The following is a 16,893-nucleotide window of genomic DNA, read 5'->3' as shown; positions in this document are numbered from 1 at the left end:
CATAAACAGGCTCACATTATAACTTCGCCCTTGCTTCCTGATATCAAACCTTTACAACGTGAGCGAGCGTCGGCCTTTCTGCCAATCTACAACAAAGAAACGCATTCGGCAGAGCCTCCAAAGGCTGCTTCTGTTCCGATACGTGAGATACGAGTACATGGACAGCAGTGAACGAACCTACGCACTACTCCAGTTATATATGCACAATAAACACTTCAGTTCAATGCGGTACCTCGGAAAATGCGGTCGAAAACGCAGTTCACGTCAACCACTGAAGCCCGCGCACCACGACGCCGCGGCCACACCACGTGACACACAACAGGCGAGAACATGGAGGAAGGAAAGAAGGGCGGGAATAAATCAACAAAGGCCCGAAGGTACCGATGGCCGCCTAGCGGCGGAAATGCAGTTTCAGTTTCAGTTTTGAATTCAGTTTATTGGGCTTTTTACAGTGCGTACGTAAGCTAGAATGTATTTGCAGCACCGGAACAGCGTACGCAACGATTGCCAACAGTTACCAGCTACGGAAAATGCGAAGTGATTAAATTAGATATATTTCTTCGGATTCAAAAGTTACCATGAATTGGCCCCCTCGCCGTTTTTTTTTCTTTTACGTTCACTCCAGCGGCTGCAATTCGGTGGTGGAAAAATATATATTAAAAAAAGTGTAGCCTATATCGTCGTCGAAAGTGGAGGGAGCATGAAATGTATGGCAGGCAGGTCGTAGCACATTTTAGGACGGCGGCCTCACCGTCAAGCGACACCTTCGAAGCGCCGCACAGGGACGGTGCCAGGGCATTCGTGGTGAGGTAGCTCAGAGAGGTAGAAGATGGGCGGGAGGGCGCTAGGTTATGATGGATAGGCATAATGCCCCTAGGCCTGTGGCATTGCTCTTCATAAAATTAAATTAATCAACAAAACGCAGCGGTGATTGAGAGGAACACAGAAGTCCGAATGCGTACTGCAAGGTCTGATCGCGACAGATGTTTCTGCGGTCAAGTAGACCTTCGTCTCCCTTGGCGCTCTCATGGGCCCGCACAGCGTGCTTCCACTCGCGGCGCGCCTGTTACAAGATCAGCGGGAGGATGGAAATGTTCGCTTAAGGTTCTAAATGTTCTAGCTCATGTTCTATGTCCTGTGCGCTGCTGTGCGTAGACGATGTTCGCTAGTTTGTACAGAACGGAAACCGGAAGCACTAAATGCCTAAATTGTCCGTGTGTTGTGCGAATGTCAGTGCTCGTTAAAGGACCCACGATTGCCGAAAATAGTATGTAGTCCTCCACTACGGTGTCTCCGATAGCTCAGGTTTAGCTTTAAGACATTAAACGCCGTATACCACAGCATTTTTTTGTAATGGGTTTGCACAGGTACCTTCTGCTACTCGTTCAGTTTTTGTTCTCCTTTCTTTGATCTTTGAGCTTCTCAAGCTCTTCTGGGAACCTAATTAACTTCAGATCTCCATAGTTACCTTTCTTCCAGTTGACACAGAGGTTGCTTCAAGAAATTGCTAATCTGGGTCTTGTTGTTTGTGCGTAGTTTCGTGTGTAAAGTAGAATGATTTCGCGTAGACAGTACTCCGTTTGAAACATATACAGGGTGTTTCACGTAACTTGAACCAAGGATTTTAAAAAAGCGGTACACCGCAGCCAGCTGAAACCAACGATGCACTGTTCGCCATTATGTGGCGCTCCTCAGAATATTTTTTTATTGCGCTTAATTTGTTAATTAACTAAGATGAATTATGCAAATTTTCAAATATTCACTTTAGTGCCAAGACCGTTACGTTAGGTTGTAGAGCAGATTGATAAACAACCAATCCAGTTCATTGTAGCATCGTATCTCATACGGGGTCCTTTTTTCCGGCATCTAAAAAAGGCCCGCGCGTCAGCACTTTCTGCAGCGGCGCGGCGGCCGTTCACTTCGCCACGGTCAGCGGGCACGCTGCGTTTGCTCGAAACGCCGTTGAGAGCGCTGCAATTTGGTAGCGCACGAGCGTAGTCACATGGTATTTTTTCATATTTCGCGGGCTTTCTTTAGATGCCGGAAAAAAGGACCCCGTATGAGATACCATGCTACAATAAACTGGATTGGTTTTTTATAGACCTGCTCTACAACCTAACGTAACGGTCTTGGCACTAAAATGAATATTTCAAAATTTGCATAATTAATCTTAGTTAATTAACTAATTAAGCGCAATAAAAAATATTTCGAGGAGTGCCACATGATGGCGAACAATGTATCGTTGGTTTTAGCGGGCTGCAGTTAACCACTTTTTTTAAATACTTCATTCAAGTTACGTGGAACACCCTGTATTATCGCAAGACATTAACGTAATGATTTTTCTATTCACTGCGATGCAGTCGTAACAGCTTCACCTTGATATGGATTCAGTACAGGAGCACGTTATTATCAAAACAAGCAATGAGCACCCACATTCGTGGCATAGATATTATTCCAGCAATTTTTATTGGCATTTGTAATAAAATCAATAACTTTTTTTTTCAGCTGCGAGTGAACCAATATTTTTCTCGCCACTGCATGCATGTTGCGAGTATGTTTTTGCAGGCTAGTTGGTGCCTAAGCATTCTGGGTTTTTTTGCGCAAAAGACACGACACAAAAGAAACGAGGTAGACAGGACAAGCGCTTACTAACAACGAGTTGTTAGTAAGCGCTTGTCCTGTCTACCTCGTTTCTTTTCTGTCGTGTCTTTTGCGCAAGAAAACCCAGAATGCATGTATGTTCTCGCCTGCGAAAGATGTAAACCATGCCTCAAACTGCAATCCTCAAAAGCGCATACTATCGCCCCCGTCAGAGTGTTTGTACTCCCTTCATAATTAGTTAAGTTGGGATCGCCATGTGGAATGTTGCCTTAAGAATCGCGTCGATGCATCAGTGAAACGTGGATAAAATGCCGAAAACGCATGTTACTGCTTCACACGTGCACGTGTTGTTGTCACAGGAACCACGCCAACATATTTTGTCCCATAAAACACACGAGCTACAGCTATATTTTGTTTTTTACATTTCCCTTCCCCAATTAGTCCGGCATGCATAACTGAGGTGAAGCCAGCTTTACATTTTTTAAAGGAACACCCTTGCTTGCACTGGGGGGTTTTTTGGCCATATGCACCCGCCCCTAAAATGCTAGGTTGCAGGACGGGTGCAGGACGGGTGCACGAGTAACAGAAACTCCTATTTTTTCGGGTGCGAGGGTGTGTTAGTCAGTTTGTTCCCTTTAAAGGTGTGAAATTTTTTACAGTGCAGTAATACTTCCTTTCGGTCCAAACTGTTGTTCGGTCCAAAACTTTCGGTCCAAAACGCCGCGTCGGCTTGCCACTTTTTTCACATGATGGGCAACTTTTTGAAAATACGGTACCACTACTGGTTTAACCGAGTTCCTTTCCAATACTTTCGCTTTGGCGAACATGACCTGCTTGGTTTTTCGAAGTAGGGCCTCGGCCAATGACAATGACCGCGGCTGAAGGAAATAAAGATACTTGGCAGAGGCGGTGATAAGACGGCACGTGAACTATTAGAAGCCTTTCACATCAGGAAGAGGGGGCATGACTGTATGAGTGACACGTCGGTTAATCTTTTGCAGGAAGAGTTACAGGTATTTGAGCACGTATTGTGAACTGACGATATGTTTCTTTTACTGCGCATGTCTTTTTGCTCTCTTACCTGCGAATAAATCAGATGAAGTTAGCGCCTGTCCTGTGTGTTTCCTTTTCTTGTGTGCGTGTTCTTGAGTGATTAAATTCATTTCAGAATAAGCTATGCACCATCTAGCCCAAACAGAAGTTTTGTTAAAGTGAAACGAGAGTATCTAAAATTTCTTACATGGCTGGAAAAGAACGTACAATGTCATCGGTAGTATTGCAATAAGAACAACCACAAACATGACTTCGCGCATGTTTAGCTGTGTTCATCGCTCAACTACAATGGTGCCCCTTGAAGCGCTCTTTGACTGGCATGCAAATTCCTTTCTTGCGCTCTTCAATTTCTTCCTATTTCCTATCGCACACATAGTACCAGAATATTACATATGTACGATGCCTTTATCCGATAAATAAACTGTGCTCCTGCCTTCATGCGCCTATTCACCTCGAAAAGGCTCGCAGGTTCAAGTTCCACAGTTTTGTGAGGTGTAGTAAGTACTAAAATCTAGAGCCAAACAAATGAATAAAAAAGAATTTTATTGAATACATGCAGGATATGTATATACAAGTAAGTATGCTGGTGAGGTTACGGAGCCAGGAGACAGGACTGTAGCGGGTCCCTCGATGGATAAATACTGAGGTCAATTAGAAACAAACAAGTGGCAACACTATACACCAGTAACTATGCTAACATATACAGAGAAATGTTACACGCGATTCTGACGAAAACCGTAGCTGAATAACAAAATAACCATCGTTATACATTGTACAAAATACACAAACATGAAATAAATTGCACAATGCAAACAATTATATATTCATTAATTACAGGCATAGAGAAACGCACAACTGAAGCAAAAATCCAAGGGTAGCGCTGTTAAAGCATCCATTCCAGGAAATATTCCAGTTTCCAGGAAAAATTCAAGATTTGGAAGTTCAGACAGAATTGGAAAAAAAAGCTGTTGTCCTCTAGTTTTTTTTCCAAAGAAAAATTTTCAAACTTGACATTAACATAGACAAATACATGAGTGATGATAAACTCCGGTGTCGTTTGTTCTACCGGGAAATGCAAGTAAAGTGAAAACTATGTTTTTCATAATTAGTTAAAAGGCCCATGCTGAAATACTGCAGTTAATGCATATATGACTAAATGCAAACTAATAAGGCGACAACAGTGGCGGTGAAGAACGGAAGAACGAGCTTTAATTAGTGCAAAGATCCAAAGATAGTTTTTCGTTAAGTCATGAATATGATGATGACATTTTAGGTGAAAACCAGTTTGAATACCAAGGAACCTTACTGTACTAGTTTAAATATAAGACCAATCAATTACAAAGGCATACTTTTTATGGGCTTATGACTTGACCAAAAAATCGTAAACTATATTTTTGCGAGGTTGATTATTAGGTGGTAGTTACGACGCTATGTCATAACGTTACGTGGTGTCGCTTTTATTTTAGCAGTTAGAGATTATACACTTATCACGGGAAGAAACTGTAGTGTCATATGCATATTATATACATTCATTACGTCATTAGAATTGCAAAAATGAAAGGGCTGAGAATCGATGCCTGGGGGACAGCTATGTTAGGGATTTTAAATTCAGAAAAATGTACCCGCCACGCACAGATTTCTGCCTGTCAAGCAAATAACTTGAAAAAGGTTAGTGGGGTTGCAGTTATGCAATTGTTAAGTAAATTGCATTAGTAAATTTCATCATGTTCAAAGACAAGATACTCATGTGAAAGGGAACATTATGACGTAAACGATGACTGGCATGACATTGACGAACAGATTCGGGTGTTCATAACGACGTGTATACCCGGCACGTAGACAATATAAATAACTACGATGGCAACTAAAAAAAAAACAGGATTCAACACCGGTGCAAAATAGTTCTCGCATCACTCTGGACAGTTCTCACATCATGTCATGGTTAATTTTGCTTTCTGGACACTTAAAGAGTCTTCATTAGATCATCCAAGCTGACAGAACAGCGAGGCATTAGTAGCATACAATAACAGACTCTGCAAAGGTTTTGCATAATTAGCCTTTATGAAGTGCGGCCGCACTATTTAATCAGCCAGAAATCACAGATCTCTGAGTATCATGCAAATGGGAATGGCCTGAGTAGGGTACGCCCTATCGCCACCAGCTGCGTCTCTTCCTATCACAGTGGGCTGCCATATTCTGCATTAATGAGCTAAAATGTACACATTAGTAGCTATTATGCCAAAACTGGTGGTTCCGTTGCTGTCATTATTTAAAGGACTGACGATGCGGATAGTTTGTTCCTTGTGCGAAATCACAATAACAAGTTCACGGACTGCGAGAGAATGATCATTGAGGGCATAATGTAAACGCGAATAATGAGACAACTAATGAAGCTTGATAGCATTCGATTGCTTTTTGTGCATTAAGGAAAGACGCACCGTCCACAGTCCCACTAGTCGAATCACAAATCGAGTTGGTCATCATCTGGTTTACAACCTTGTTCTGGTGTGTCAGCTAGAAACCGTGTATTTAATCTGTATGCTTTCCCCGAAGTCTGGTCGATTCCCAAAGGTTCCAAGCGCTGCCGTAAACGATGCTTCGTCTTCAAATCTCCTAAAGGACCTAAGGCCTTGCTACCGCACTTCCGGCCACTTGCGAAGATGTAGAATTCGATTGTGACTTCCGTTTATTCCGTGCCAAACGTCCTCAACGCGACGAGCGACCACTCAAACGGCCAGATGCATCTTGAACGTAAACGCGTGGAGTTTGAGGGCCACATCAATTAATCAAACATCCACTTATGAGTATTGAACACCTCTTCATCAGATCTTTCCTTAAGTTCGGAATGCTTATTCGGTTAAACAACGTTCGGAGAGATAAGATGGCAACCGGCGTCAACGTAGACATTTGCGAGTGCGTAAAAATGCGATAGGAGTTTGTCTTGTCTCCATACAGATGCTGAAGTCAAGCTTTTTTGACACTTGCTTCATGCTCTCTCAAACACCAACGTTCGTGTTTTTCCTGTGAGCCGTAGCAAGAACACTACAGTTGAAGTGCGATGTTTCTCGTAAAAGAGACGCAAATATTATTTTAGTTTTGTCGAATGTTTATAAGGGGCCAATCAGCAACAAACGATACGGTGCTTCATTGTGGAGAATTCTCATTTGCAATCGGACTTCACTGAAAAGCATTTGGACGACGAATGTATTAAGGTAAATATTAGCGACCGTAAGGAATACGAGGAACGTACTCTAACCTACAGAACATAAAATTTTTGTCTTGTCACATTTCAGACTCCAGTAATCCTCTAAGCCAAAAATGTGTTTATTCAGCCTTTGTCCTATTTTCGCATTGAAAGGACATCAGGTTCAGCTTGCACGCTTGTTTGATTACGGAAGGGTAGCTGAGATTTCATTTTGCAGGGCATGTAACGAGTGCTGTTTATTAACTCTTATTTACATTAGCCACGTTCAGGTTGCCCTCATTACTGAAAATGCAGATCAAATCAAATACAGCCTATTTCTGGGCACGATGTGACGCCTGTTTTATAGAAATATGCAGCACAAAGAATAAAAAGTGTTGACATGACGGTGCAAGTCCACTCGGTTTTTAAACGGAGTATCGGACACGCGTGGTCGCAACTACCAATGGCATGGACAGTTTTTTGGTTAATTCGTATTTCGTTCCAGATACACTTTTATTTTAGTGCGGAACAGTGCCGCATTAAAATCCTTCGAATAAAATCGGCGATGATCCCCATCGAAAAAGGTGTTCTCGTTGGAAATGAAAAACAGTTTCATCAAATATATGAAAGCTCAACCTCTTGAGAGACAGTCTTTTGAGCCATCGGCTGTATTTTAGTCGCAACAGAAGAATATGCAGTTAGCTACCATTGTTCAGTCAATCCACTGTGTTTTGCAGCCTAGTGGATTTATTGTTAATCAGTAATGCATGCCAAACACCTACAGATCAAAGGAAGAGATTCGCTTGCAATTTTTCAGTTATCAGTACGAATGAATAAACTGAATTTTGGATGCGTCACATTCTATGCACAGCTGCTCAGTTAAAAACAGTATAACAAGTGATATTCAGTAAGTAAGGAATGGTTCGTAGGAGACAGCAAAAAAGCGGTAAAATGGTTTCCTAGTGCGGACTAGCAACCAACAGCTTGACCGTTTTTTAAGCAACAAAAATGCCTCCAGCCTTTCGGCAATTAAAAATAAATATCGGTGTTTTGGTACAATTTGCTTAGTCATAAATATTTTCCGAAAAACTAATATGTCAAAAACTGAGAATGGCGTTAGGTTTAGAATTATCCATCAGCTAGCGCGACTTGAGTACGTCATATTAGAAACTAAATAAAAAAATATACGGAGGCGGTTCAGTCACGTTGACAGTGGAATGCGTTAGTATTAAAGTACACATTTGTCGCAGCTTTTATTGTAACTTCTGTATGATGTGGTTTGTGCACCTGATTTTCAAAGTGCTGTTGAAATGATAATCTGCTGTATTTCTTCCAGGTCTCGTGCGTTTACCAGCGCTGTGCCGAGGTGTTATCACTCATACTACTTGTAAACTCATTTAGTCTTCTTTTAGTGTGTTGTGTTATCCTTGCTGACATATTTACCAATATTTTCTTTGCATGTGTTATTGCATGTAGTAATATCCCCTCTACAATAATCCCCCATGGGCGCTGTAGGCACTTTCAATAAATAAAAAAAATAAATAGATGTGTTTGCGTACGGTTCTTTGATATTTCCTATCGATCAAGCATCCCACATTCAAACTGCTGCCTGCAGTAACAGGCACCAGATTGCTCACAACTTGGTGGGCAGGTTGGGAGGACATCACAAGTCCACGTAACCTCTGTCGACCAATCAGCGAACTGCGTCTCGAACATCGGCGACATTTTGTTGCCCCGACAACTGTAATGCTGTCGCATTACACAGTACTTCACTCAAGTCTAGGCAACAACAGTGTTTGAGGCGGCGTTCGCTGAAGTGTGGACCTCACATCGGGGGCCGGGACAAATGTGCTGTGTTGCGGCACTGCTGTGCACAGTCGCTGTCGATGTCACTGGCCTCACGGCAGGAGTCTTTGCAGCTGGGCCGCTGGGCGGCGCTCCTGTTCCTTTACGGCCGCAAGATGGCGCCACTGCTTGTAGCAGACCACAGCTAACGCCATGACTACGATGAAGAGTAGCGCACACACGATGGAGAGGCCGAGAACAGTACCTGCGTATGCGAAATTCAGTAGCTCAGTGTGATCAGGGATAACCGAGCATCCGCAAAGCAGTCAATGAATTTGTTAACCTCCATGGATGAGGAAAAACTCAAGAGGAAGCGTCACACGACTATACCGAAATGCAGTTAAAAAAATAGACAGTCAGCCACACGTGAGAGCCTGTGGAGTGTCTTATTGGGCCGGGCTAGGTAACAATTTTCACATGGGGATGATTTTTACGGGCACACGAAAAGGGAAGTATTGCAGGTTGAGCAGAGATTTGCCTGTGGCGGGTAGCCATACGACGTAACCCTTACTCCTAAGTTTTCTTTCCTGTATATGGACATCTACGATTTGCTCTGCTTGAGAAAGAAAACTTGGCATGGTCCGCTGGAATAATACAGTAGAGTGAGGCTATTCTATTTAGAGTAAGGTCATGAGTTCAAGTCCTGGCCGCCACCAGTGCACAACTAATCCCGCATTTAATAGAAGTGGCTACGCGCCAATTTTAATGCTTTGTACTCAACTAGAACGTGCAAATACTGCTATTACTTGGAACACAAATTGATTGTCACCCACTCCTTTCGATGTCTTCGGCTGTGAAGTGCCATTACAATAGCGAAAAGCTAGATACCGGTTAAGCAGAAAGTTGAACATTTAAGCAAATTTGTGGAGAAACTGTTGACTCTCCTTGCGAGCATTATTCATGACTACACTCCTCAAAATAAACATGTTAAATTTTAGCAGTTTATATACCATACCTGCGTAGTCTTGCTGTGGTTATACAACAGTTTGAAAATGTGGAGCTTGCAAGCTTGAGCTGAGTAATACCCCTGTCACACTAGCAAATTTAATGTAATTCGAATCGAATGACATTAGCACCTAATGTCATTAATCGACTGCTACACGGGAACATGTAATGTCATTAGGTTCGAATGACATTCGCCATCGAATGAGTTAGGGGAACCGCGGTGGCTCAGTGGTTACGGTGCTCGGCTGCCGACCCGAAAGACGCGGGTTCGATCCCGGCCGCGGCGGTTGAATTTCTTTGGAGGAGAAATTCGAGGCCCGTGTACTGTGCGATGTCAATGCACGTTAAAGAACCCCAGGTGGTCGAAATTTCCGGAACCCTCCACTACGGCGTCTCTCATAGCCTTAGTCGCTTTGGGACGTTAAACCCCATAAACCAACCAATCATTCGCATTCGATCTCGAACCGAATGCCTACTCTGGACACCAGATACGCAGCAGGAACAAGCGACGCGAAAAAATAATGTGCACACTGCCAAACTTAGCAAGTGCATTTATTTAGTTCTGATAAAAAAAAAGATAATGTTGGTGTGAATCTGTTCACACTAGAGGCTGTCGTGGATAGCTATTACTCTCGGTCTCAGCAGCCTACAGCAGCGGCCGAGCGTGAAGCAGCGTCTTTCCGCGACCGTCGGTCATTTTGGGATGCGTGATTCTTGCTGGTTGGCGTGCCATGTTCGTTAAAGGGAGACTGAAGCACTTTTTTTGAAAATCCGGCTGGCAGCGGCGTCCTATAGTTTTTCATGCTGTATGCTCGAATATCGCATCCAAATAAGGCAAAAAAAAACGCGAATTGCCTTTTTTAGCAGAAATATGCGGCCTGTGCCGCGGGGCACGCCGCGCGGCGCGCCGCCGCCTGTGATTGGTCAAGAGAGGTCGTGACGTCACTTTGAGGACTGGAGAAGCTGCCGATGCGGATCCGGCGCTGCGCTGAGTGCAGATCGCAGCTTTCCGTGGCGTTGTAAAAGCGAATATGGCGACTATTTTTTTACTGACCTCCAAAGAAAAGGATACTACAGTTTGTTCATTCCACGTATCACCTGAAAGCAAAAAAGACACGAGCAAAAAATTCTACGCCTAGCACAAGCATACGCTAGCGTGAAAGACACGTATGCAGACCATGCGTAAAAGGTGCCAGCACAACCTCGGCTGGTATTCTTGGAAAGGAAGGGGTGCGAACAATACTCAAGTCAATTACCACCACCGGACGCCTCCTGACTCGCCCGAAAGAGCGTCATCCTAAAGAAAGGCCCAAAGCGCTGTGTACAAAAAATCCTATTCTCACTACCCGGCGTAAGTTGGGGCAAGAAAGTATTTCAAGGAAACGATGAAGCAGCACAAAGCTGATGTCAAAATTAGCGAAGCGCAGTGGCCAAGCACTGCGAGGCATGTGACCACAGGATATTGAAGGAATCATTGTGCGCTGGAAACCAAGCTAAATACGCACACAAGGCTGCTGCTTCACTCGTGGCGCGTTCAGCAGATGCCAGAAAATATTAATCGCTGCCTCGGAAACGTTCGCCCTTCCTAGATTTGCAGTTTAGGTTCAGTGAGTAGTGACCAACTATATGTGTGTTTAAAAGCCAAGCTAGCTGCAACTCGTTCGCTGCCACAAATTGATGAAGAAACCGACTAAGGTTGCGAGCCATGGTGTTTTCTTGCAAAAACTTGGTTGGCATTCATTTCTCTGTTAAATTTGCATCCGAAATCAGAACGTCGAACGCTTTCATTTTAATCGCTTAGATACTATTAAACGAGATGCCACATATGAAGAGCTTCAATGCTTGCTTGCACTGCTTTATTGTGTTTTGCTTTGCTTGCTTGCTTGGACACGTCGAACCGAGTATAAAATCACTAACCGAGCCTTGCTGAGCACACCTCAGGTGGTCTGGCCGCACCTAAGCTGAGAAGAGCAACACATGCTTGAGCCTCTATTGGGTTTCTGCAGGGGCATGTTTCTAGTGAGCATGTTTCTGCTTTTAGAAGAGGCGCTTCTTCAAAATGGTGACACACCTCTCATGCGCGAGGAAATGAAAGGAACTGCGTCATGGTTAAGCCGCGACAGAAATCTCCAGAGATCACCTTAGGGACGAGCTCTGCATGTAGCCGGTCTCACGAAAGTGCTTCGAGCAGAGTACGATTGCTATGGTAGGCTTGAATTCTTCGTCAAAGCAGCGAACGCTTGCTCTGCGAGCGTATGATCTTGCGGAAAACAGTGGAAGACGACACAGCCGCGGGCGTAGTTGTTCGTGGACACGAAAGCAGAGTAGTACCTCGCGTTGAATCCGATTCTCAAGGTCGGCTGACACGCTTTGTACATCACAACGCACGCAGTACGAGGAACAACGCATGCAGCACGAGAAACAACGCGCGCTGAAAGCTCTCTCGGGTGCGCCGAAGTATCCCCGGCTCCTCAACGTGACGTCACGTTGGCCGACACGGACGAGGTTTCCCTCTCCGCTGTTCTCCTCTCCTGCGGTCGTGCGGGGCGCGGGAGATTTAAACATCGCTTTTTTAATTGGTGATTGCGCCACTGTTTTGGCCAAAATCGAAAAAATAATTTTGCAGACGTGATCAGCAATGACACTACTTCAAAACCCTAAAAAATTAGCTGATTAGAAAACCGCCTCAGTATCCCTTTAAGCTCGAAGTTACTTAAAGACGTAACTGAGCAGTTCACCTTTTGGAAGTCATTTCCAAGCTCCGCGCGTGTCCGCGGGCCGCCATGTCAGTCATTTTGTTTGTTTACATTGATCGGATTTGTGGTTGACTTTGTACTTGGCTTGGCTTTTGATGGCTAAAGTGGTGCAGAATGGCCGCAAATAATATTTTAAGCCTATAATACGGCACACAAATGTTCTCACCCGCTTTTGAAACACTGCACAACAATTTCAAACATCTTTTATGCGCGCTGATGTCGTTCAGTTGGCCTGTTTTTTTTTTACTGTTCGTCGACGCCATCATTTTCGAATTACATCATTTTTTTCCGTGTAGCACCGAAAGAGACCAAATGACATTCGATGCATCGAATGCCATTAGGTTCGAATGACATTAAATTTGCTAGTGTGTCAGGGGTATAACTCGAATGACTTGCTCTTAGCCTTAGTATGTAATGAGAAAAAAAAGCTTTTTTTGAATTAACTTCGTTTTGTAAAACTTCAATTAGTGAACGTCCCCATCTCCTCAGAACAAAATGAATGGCATTCGCTTTTGAATCAGACCTACTATTGATAGATATCAATAGATGTGAGGCCCGGCAAGCGGTGTATCATTTACTGCTTTTTCCTCACCATCCCCAGTTTGCATGTACAAACTCAAATAAAGATTGATTGATTGATTGATTGATTGATTAGGGTTAAAACCATCGGTGAGAACACACGACACTACCAACATTATGTTAATCCGTGAAAGCTTTGCATGCGCAGTTCACTTATTTACACACCGAAGTAGCTGTCCAAAGAAATTTTTAGCGTAATGCTTAATGCAATCAAAGTGACTGCTTAATTTTGATTCTGCACAAGCGATGCACCCTGGACTCCCACTTGTGACGTCGCCACAGCAGTGAAGAGGCCTAAAAGATCAAGGCGGCATTGTTGGGCTTCAAAAGCCGAAAGTTTTGTATCACTGCCATCTGAGCAATGTGCCGTAGGCGCCTCGTAAGAGTGCCGAACTCCCTCTCTAAGTCTGTAAATGTTATGACTGGTAAATACCCTTAGGACATTATAATAGATAACCGAGCGCAAATAGCGACGCAATGCCCGGCTTGATCACTGCAGTCTGTGCGCTGAACTCTACCATTGCTTCACGAGGTACGTACATTCACTGCTAGTATGAAGGTAAAACATTATTCTAGTTCTACCACTACAACCTGTTGCCAGCGTGGCTTCGTTGTTTTTTTACCTACTGTTAATATGTAGTTTAACTTCTGCCATATAACGACTTCTTCGAAATCTTCCCTTACAAAAAAATTTTAAACAGTCTACGGAGTGTTTGTAGACTTCTGTCTATAAAATCTATAGACTGTCTATAGACAAATCCTAGAGAACAGTCTATAGGCAATGCAAATGCCATAGACAGTCTATAGACAATGTATAGATTTATGGCCATACATTTTTAGTAGACTTTTGTCTATAGACAGTCTACAGACTACGAATAAACAAAAACAATATCTATAGGAAGTCAATAGAGTCAATAAGAAGCCTATAGACTGTCTATACACCATTTTTATAAGCGTTATTCTTAAAAATATCTTCCTTATATTATCCTCTTGTTATCATGGCTTCACATTTGAAATTATTTTGCTGTAACGGCATAATTTTTATTAACTCCATCCTCCTCACCTTTTTTTTCATGCAGAGTGCATTACTTGAAGGCCTAGAGTGTCATCTATGCCACCCTCAAGCAGCGACAGTGAATGACGGGTATTTCCCTTTGTGAACTTTAAGCCGTAGCTCATGCAGTATATTGTGCACACGATTAGCTAGCGTTTAGTGACCCACCTTGAGTGAGCTTCTTCTACAGCTATATCCTAGGCTTCCAAGCGTCCGTGGAAAGCGGCCCGGCCACTGGTTGGTTGGCCACCGGACCATACCATTGGCTGAAAATGGATGCAATATACACCCAATGGTGAGGTGCATCGCAGCGCTCTGCCAACAGCAGGCGAGCGGACCTGAACACTGGCTCCCATTGGTTGCGATATTCAGCCAATAGTGAGGCGTGGTCGCCAATCACCAAATGGCCGGGCCGCTTGCCACAGACGCTTGAAGGCCGCGGGTATATCTGAGTGACTAATGACACAGCATCAAGTGGCCGCGAAATGGACAACGGAACATGGACAGCTGATGCAATACGGTCTCAGAGCATTTCGAGAGCTGTAAATTCACCTTCAGAGTAGCTGGGAGGCAGCACGTCTTCGACAGGCTCTGCAAAAACAAAAGAAAATTGTTTGTAAAATGTACGAATGCGAAGCAGTCTCAAAGAGAGTGCAAAGTTAGCTTAACAGGGCATTTTCATGAGGCCAGTCTTGGCGAGGACAAGAATAAAAAAATTGGCTTAGAATGTGAAAACATGAATTAACAGGGGTTCATTCACAGTATCTGGCAGAAATAAACTGTAATGTCTAGAATCGCAAGCGAATGAATAACAGGGCCTACAACAACATAACTATATTCTACAAGAGGACTATATATGCTTTCATGCGATAAAACCAACTGCGCATCGTTCCCTACGTGGAGCGTTATTGCAATGACGCTTGAATAAACACAGAAATTGCATTGTCTTGATGTCACTCGCACTTTGATGGAGTCCCTAGTTTTAGATCACTGTTTAAATGTATAATTTTAACAATGGTGTCCCATAAAAGCACCGAGCATTCAAATTCTAGCTCATATGTCGACCATGAAGCCAACGGAATTATTTTCTGCGGATGTTACAAGACTAACACGTGTTCCGCGGGGTCACTGCAGCTCTTGTGACGTAAGGTTGGTGTTCGGCTGGCCAGCTCTGATCTGGAAGTACAAATCCGGGCCACAGCAAGAGGTTGCCTTCAGCACTGACTGCGGGCCCATTACAGAACCCATTACTCCCAGTATTGTTAATAAAGTTTTATGACGAACTGACTCTTTGCAGCATTAACCGCGTTGAACTTAAATATCCTTCAGTAGCTTCGAATGAGCGCGCACAAAGCAAGCTTGGCCCGGGTCATTTTAGAAAATTTGGGATACCCTCAAAATTTGGCCCGGGCTATTGCCAGAATTTGACCTTGGCGATCTGGGAATGATTTCGCTTTGTAATAATGCTAACGCCACTGAACGGCCGCGGTGGATGACACCTTTAAATGCATTATCATAAAAAGGCCTCATGCCTCGTTAATTGGACGGGAACAAGAACAGGGAAGACGCAGCTACCATGTCTATACGAAAAGAGTACAACTCACCTTGTGCTTCATTTGGGTCCGTAGCTGTCGCGTTGCCAAGATTCTTGGGGTCCTGATGGTGAAAAAAAATAATGACTGCATTTCGATTACCTCACAAATTGCCTATAAAGTGAGCCGTTGAGTCCCTATATAACGTACCGCTGCCTGTTTAAGCACTAGCACATCAAGACACTATTATGGGTCTCCACATGGAGCCCCCATAGAACTTTCTCTCTTACACAGTTCTCTCTCAGGGCCAGTCATCAGAGTTCGCCAGCGTGAGCAGCTTTGGCTAGTAACTAAGTGCAGCATTTGGGCTCGCACTTTCAACTGTATTAAAATGGTCACCAGCTCTCCCACATGCGTCATTTTGCTTCCCAATTTTCACGGGGTTGGTAAACAAACAAGACAGAACTATTTCTAACACATGTCATTACGTTTGTTACTTCCCTATTTCCGTCAATACAAAGCGCCTCTTGAGTGAAAGCTCCGGAATATATGTTTGTATTTTTATGAAAGAGGCACTTTTGTATTTAAATACAAAGGCAATAATACTTGTAATAAGGAAGTAGAGCGGTAGAGCGGGAGTAGTAAGGTAGAGCGACTGCTCCGGTGAAGCGGTGGTCCCGGGTTCGAACCCAAGACCAGGACGAATTTTTTTTTAACTGTCGTAGCCGTATGGCTGCGCTTGGGTGGTTGTCAATGAGTAATTATTCCTTATTACAAATCTACTCCATCTTGGGGGATTTCCCTAAATATTTGACCAGACATACTACTTGAGTAAAACTGGCACTACTATTTAGTAATGTTGTGTCACCCTTGCTTTCTGCGCTGGTGAAGTAAAGTAGAGTTTCAATAAAACATGGTGCTGGGCTAGTTGGTAATTCATACTTGGTGGGAAGACACCGCAAAAAACGACAACCACAGGGGAGGACAAGAGTGTCTTGTCCTCCCCTGTGGTTGTCGTTTTTTGGCGCTGTCTTCCCACCAAGTATAAAGTAGAGTGATTCGACGCTGCGCCTAATACATCACCAGGCTCCTCAAACTTACTTACGATGGCTCTATTGTTTCAAAATAAAATCATGGGCAAGCTGCATACAGTACACTGGTAAAGCAAGAAAATTCAAGACACTATACCAGAAGTCTTCGCCAAGATTACAAGCTTAAAAACCAGGCACACTGTAGATGGATGATATCCCCTAGAATGAGGTACACTCTTTCGTTTTTTTTTGTTTGCTCATCTCTTGAATCGTATAGCACGGATCAATACTTTCTTGATTCAATATACGAAAG

At 43.6% G+C, this 16,893-nt stretch overlaps 1 protein-coding gene across 2 annotated transcripts in view; it reads right to left on the bottom strand.

Moving 5' to 3' along the window:
- Positions 1-4,191: 4,191 nt before the first annotated feature.
- Positions 4,192-16,893, bottom strand: part of LOC149335278 (uncharacterized) — a 50,324-nt gene continuing 37,622 nt past the window's right edge. For both annotated transcript variants that reach the window (XM_089551945.1, XM_089551944.1), the window contains 3 exons: positions 15,622-15,673; positions 14,570-14,608; positions 4,192-8,888 (listed from right to left, as the gene is read on the bottom strand). In XM_089551945.1, the coding sequence (XP_089408071.1) occupies positions 8,737-8,888; positions 14,570-14,608; positions 15,622-15,673 (243 nt within the window). In that variant the 3' untranslated portion in view covers positions 4,192-8,736. The remainder of the gene's footprint in view (positions 8,889-14,569; positions 14,609-15,621; positions 15,674-16,893) is intronic.

The sequence above is a fragment of the Amblyomma mixtum genome, chromosome 7, assembly GCF_055824585.1.
Source record: "Amblyomma mixtum isolate Tamu chromosome 7, ASM5582458v1, whole genome shotgun sequence".
Taxonomy (NCBI): Eukaryota; Metazoa; Arthropoda; class Arachnida; order Ixodida; family Ixodidae; genus Amblyomma; species Amblyomma mixtum.
This window is presented reverse-complemented; position numbering and strand designations above follow the sequence as displayed.